Raw genomic sequence first — 5,305 nt, forward strand, 5'->3', positions numbered from 1 at the left:
TATAACAATAATATATTAAATACTACATTCATTATAAAGTATACTTTTTTACCACTAGTTGAATAATCCAGTTACAGCCGTTTCATTTCTGTGGGTTGTTCTGATTTATTAAATGCTTGTGCAGGAAAAAGACTCTACATCGGTCTCTAATTTGTTAATGCTGATTACTAACTTCTCAACAATCACATTGTTCAACATTTAATGATTTGCCGCAGCACATAAAACTTTTTTAATGTCCCGCCCCATCCAGGCTGCGATTGGTCGGTTGACGAGAAGTGACTGACGAGCACGTCGGCTCTGTGAAAAGTTGATATATACGGCTAACGTTAAATGGCAGCGAGCCAAACTCAAACCTTCTTTATCTTCTCCCCGTTTTCTTCTGTCTGAACGCCTCAGCTGTGGACGACGTCTCTCCGTCACAGAGCGCTCCGGTGACGAGTCCTGTGACTACGTTTTGAACGATTAGCGGCGGGTGAGGAAGTTACCAGGGTTCTTGCACCATTTTAAAAGTCAAATTTAATGCTTTTTAAGACCTTTTAAGACCTTAAGAAATATAAATTTAAGACCTCAAATTTTGAAACTATTTCTTTGATAGAAAAGAGACGCGCGTTTGATTCCTTAATGAACGACGCAATGCCATATTTGGCAGTTTTATTTTCACCACAGGTAAATGACTTATACCGAATTGAGGAAGATAGAGGGAGTTTACACCTGGCATTAAAACCCCTGAACACATGAAAGTACATGTGTAAATGCACCCGAGACACATTGAGGACAGATTGTGATCCGATCAGCAAAACGACCTCTGGATGTGTTCAGGGACACCATGACCACAGACGGGTGCCTGGACAGTGTGTCCATTCAGTGTTGTGCATAAACATGCTCAAACATTGTAGATTATTGATCTTGCTCATGTTTTTGGTGAACCGATCGTGTCCGTTTGTGAACGTGAACTAGGGGGCAATATAACAATAATGTTAATTATCGTGAATAAGAATATACAAATGTTCAATAAATATTTGATTTAATTCATTTGAAATCACAAACAAATTAGCACTTTCTTTTCTATTAAGATATTTATTTTGTTGAGGAAAAAGTACTGATTAATGAATTTTTCTCGTGCATATTTGTTGTTTTGGATGATCTACCTCAGCTCTGTGACGTGATCCACTGTTTGATACCAGGCTGCTTTTTGGCATCAAGTGTTTGTTCTGACCGTAAAGAAACGTTTAAAAGCACAATTAACCATCTGGTTTCTTCAGGAGCTAAAATCAGCCTTTAAACTAAAAATAATGATGATTTTACTAGTTTTTCCCCATATCAGCCAGCCCTTACTCACACACTGCTGTGTTAAACTCAATATAAACTACTAAAATAACCGGCCGATTTAATACACAGGCACACCGCTAAAGAGAGGTAAATAATCCATGGAGGAAAACAAATCACGGTGAAAGACACACTTTAGAAAGTTATAGATCATTTTTTGGACCGGCACAAATGAGGAGGACGTGATGTAGGCTGCAGCTGTTTGAGCTACAGAGAACGATCCGATCTACGTCAACGTCTGCAGCCAACATAAACGTAACATTAGTTATATTAATGCCGGGGTCTCGCATTGTCAATTACTAAAATAAAATCATACAAATACACGCTATGCGTTTTAGTCGAATGTGCGTGACAATTTCCGCACCAGCCTTAAACGCATCATTGGCAAATTTAATACCTACAGCAAATTTAAGACAGTTTAAGACCTTAATTTCCCTGATTTCAATTTAAGACCTTTTAAGACTTTTTAAGGAGCTGCGGGAACCCTGGTTACGGTCAGTTGTTATCTTAAAAGTTATGATAATGAGCTGACTGCAGCAGAGAGGAGAGTGTCTCGCACACTTTTTACAGTTATGATCTCGCACATGACGACATCGCAATTACATTTATCGTGCAGCCCTAATTTAAAAGTCAAGAAAGTTGCAGTTTGTGTAATATATAAGACTGAAAATGCATAATTACAGAGACCACAAACCCAAAAGTGGCGTATGTGGCGTCATAACTAATGACTGAAGTGAACGTCAAAGAACTTGAGAGTCGTTGCATTAAACGCATCAGGCGAGATATATTTCCGTGTGGAACATAGCTAATCTAGCTAGCAGCAACCAAGCAATGAACGTTAGCTTAGCATCACCGCGCTAACATCTTGGTGACGTATCTTGTGCAAGACGAGAGACGTAGCTCACTGAACGGTTTTCACACAAAACGACATGTAACTTTACTGATTTATGACAAACTGCAACTTTCTTGACGGATAAAATTATCTTTCAAACTGACAAACATCATGTGTGTGATTCAGGGCTCAGTTCAAACGGGATCAACAAATAAGTTGTGTCTCGTTGTCGACTACCGTACATATTTTTCCCGAAATAAGGTCCCATGGGCCGGAAGCAGAAGCGAGTGACTTAGGTGTCATGATGCCGTGCAGCAGAGTGCGTTTCCACCCACCTGCCAGTGTTTGGTGACGGCGTTCCAAACCCCGACCTTCCCGGTGTGGCTGGTGGCGATCAGCTGGTTACCAACGAAGAAGAGAGCCTCTACCGGCACGTTCAGACTGAAGACGCCTGCAGGAGAAAGAAACGACGTCAAGTTGTTTCTGTGCTGCTGGAACAGCCTGAAAAGGACGATTATTTTTACTAAACGTCAAAACATGTTTTCTGCCTTTAAACCTTAAAGCCGCAGCGTTTGAGACTGAAGTGTTGATTGTTCTGGGTTCCTCCAAGTCTTTATTAAACATTTCACCAAACCCAGGAAGGACTGACAGAAAGGTTCTAAAGATGCTGCTATCCCTCCCGAGCGGCAGCTGGACGAGCCCCGTTTACCTCAAATCATTTCGTTTTCGAGAGAATCTTAAGTGACAACGTTTTTGGGAAACAGGGCCCAGGCACAAACTCGCACCGATTTCGTTTCCGTTGCCGTCCGGGCAGATGGCCCACAGGATGATCTCCGTTCCCGAGGCTACGGCCACCATCTTGTCGTTGTCTCCCAGAGAGCCCGCCATCACCTTGGCGTTGAGCGCGACTCTGTCGATCACCCAGTCCAGACGGGGGGAGGTGAAGACCTGCTGCCACCCGGTGGACTCCTTCACCCTGTGAGACAGAGAGAGAGCGTCAGTCTCAACCTCAAATAAGTTCTTGAGGAGTAAAATAACACTCAGTAAACTCTATATCATAAAGTTCTAAAATGCACACACAGCAACACTTTTAGGGAATCCCTTCATGTTGCACGGTGCTGCTCATGGCCTCGCCCTCCTGGATAGAGAGGTGAAGTGTTTCGATTCACTGTATTTTTATCCATGGCCCTATTTATTAAATCTTGGTGCAAGATAAATGGCCTACATTGGTCTCTTAATTTGTTAATGCTACTATATCAGCAATAATCAGAACCATTCATGCAGAATGAGTTCAACATTTGAAAGCTGTAGCACGTCAAATCATTTTTATGTCCCGCCCCATCCAGGCTGTGATTGGTCAGTTGAGTCAAAGTGAAATTGATTTTATTAAAGTTCAACATGTTTCTACAAAAGATTCCTGATGTAGATAAATAGCCAGCTAGCTAAACCCACAGCCTCGTTATCTGTCTTCTGTCTCCAGCTGCTCACATCTCTGTCTTTGTTTTGAAGCGAGCTGCTCACGTGGCCACCGGTGACTACCTGGCTTTGTTCCTGCCTTTTTATATACAGTCTATGGTTCCTGGCAGAGTTTCAACGACTCTCATATGATTGACACCAGCTTTGCGTCGCGTCCTGCCCGCTACTCGGGGCGGGGTGTTTTGAGCGCTTAGTTGCGCGGCGGGCAGGCGGGATTATGGTAGGTTTTAGTTACTCGCACATTGTGCTCGTAAGTCATTTTAACGGTTCGCACGTATCAATTTTTAGGGGCATATACGTGCAAACTGGTCTCACCGTAGAGCCCTGATTTACACCAGTGCCAGAAACGGATAAGAAAATACACATTTAATAAAAATAGATTAGGGTAAGTGTTGGGGGTACACTATATGCACACGTGTTAATATACAGATGTGATTGCTATTGAATACAGGTCACCGCAGGAGTTACAGTTTCAATAGGGACCTCGCACGGTGCGTGCTCGGGCCCTAAAAAATCTTAGCAAATTCAATAGGGACCTCGCACGGTAGTGCTCGGGCCCTAAAAAATCTTTACAGTTTCAATAGGGCCCTCACACGGTTCGTGCTCGGGCCCTAATAACACGGTTCGTGCTCGGGCCCTAATAACACGGTTCGTGCTCGGGCCCTAATAACACGGTTCGTGCTCGGGCCCTAATAAAGGACATTTAGCTTCACTGCATGTTTCAGTAGTTCTCACTTATTTGTATTTTTTAACAAACATTTAAAACGTCTGTTTCCTGCCAATAAAGCCCCGTTGAACTGAACTGTTTTTCTAGTAAACAAAGTGTTTACCTGTAGCAGACGACGAACTGCGCGTAGGCCACAGCGATCCAGTTGTGATGACCACAGATGATCCGGACCAGGCCGGGATCTGATACCTGACCTACAAACACGTTAGAAAACTCTGGATCACCTTCCAATCCTTCATCTTTCCATTACAACACTCAAAAGGTGTAAATGTTTTACAATCCAGGGACATTAAATGTGTGTCTTTACCTCCAGGCGTCCTCTCCTCAGTGCTGGCTCTGCCCAGTATCCCAGAATTCCCCAGGTTGGGGGGCATGGTGTTGCTGCGTCTGACCGGCGCTCTCTCTGCAGGCACGACTCGGCTGGCCATGAACTGCGATCCCGCTACGCTGTGACGGTTACGGCGCTTCGCCGGGTACACTGGGAGAGACACGAACAGGAAGTGAGGACACAAGAGGGGGAAACAGAAATCAGGGGCCGGACCCTCAGAGGGACGCATTCCCAAAACATCCTGAGGCTAAACGGAGCTCCTAACTGGCTGAGATCTCTAAAAAATAATGTTTGTGTCAGGCCGAACCAAGCAGGAACCTCCGGGTCTGAAAGTGAAGTCTTAAACCTGCGTCCTCTCCAGCGGCCAGCAGGGGGCGACTTAAACCTGCGTCCTCTCCAGCGGCCAGCAGGGGGCGACTTAAACCTGCGTCCTCTCCAGCGGCCAGCAGGGGGCGACTTAAACCTGCGTCCTCTCCAGCGGCCAGCAGGGGGCGACTTAAACCTGCGTCCTCTCCAGCGGCCAGCAGGGGGCGACTTAAACCTGCGTCCTCTCCAGCGGCCAGCAGGGGGCGACTTAAACCTGCGTCCTCTCCAGCGGCCAGCAGGGGGCGACTTA

At 45.1% G+C, this 5,305-nt stretch overlaps 1 protein-coding gene across 1 annotated transcript in view; it reads right to left on the reverse strand.

The window, feature by feature from the left end:
- LOC123985567 (SH3KBP1-binding protein 1-like) overlaps positions 1 to 5,305 on the reverse strand; it is a 234,595-nt gene that overhangs the window by 222,202 nt on the left and 7,088 nt on the right. The window contains exons 6-9 of the mRNA XM_046073182.1: positions 4,669 to 4,839; positions 4,465 to 4,555; positions 2,944 to 3,134; positions 2,494 to 2,609 (exon numbers count right to left, since the gene is read on the reverse strand). Of these exons, the coding sequence (XP_045929138.1) occupies positions 2,494 to 2,609; positions 2,944 to 3,134; positions 4,465 to 4,555; positions 4,669 to 4,839 (569 nt within the window). The remainder of the gene's footprint in view (positions 1 to 2,493; positions 2,610 to 2,943; positions 3,135 to 4,464; positions 4,556 to 4,668; positions 4,840 to 5,305) is intronic.

This window comes from Micropterus dolomieu, linkage group LG17, assembly GCF_021292245.1.
Source record: "Micropterus dolomieu isolate WLL.071019.BEF.003 ecotype Adirondacks linkage group LG17, ASM2129224v1, whole genome shotgun sequence".
NCBI classification, from domain to species: Eukaryota; Metazoa; Chordata; class Actinopteri; order Centrarchiformes; family Centrarchidae; genus Micropterus; species Micropterus dolomieu.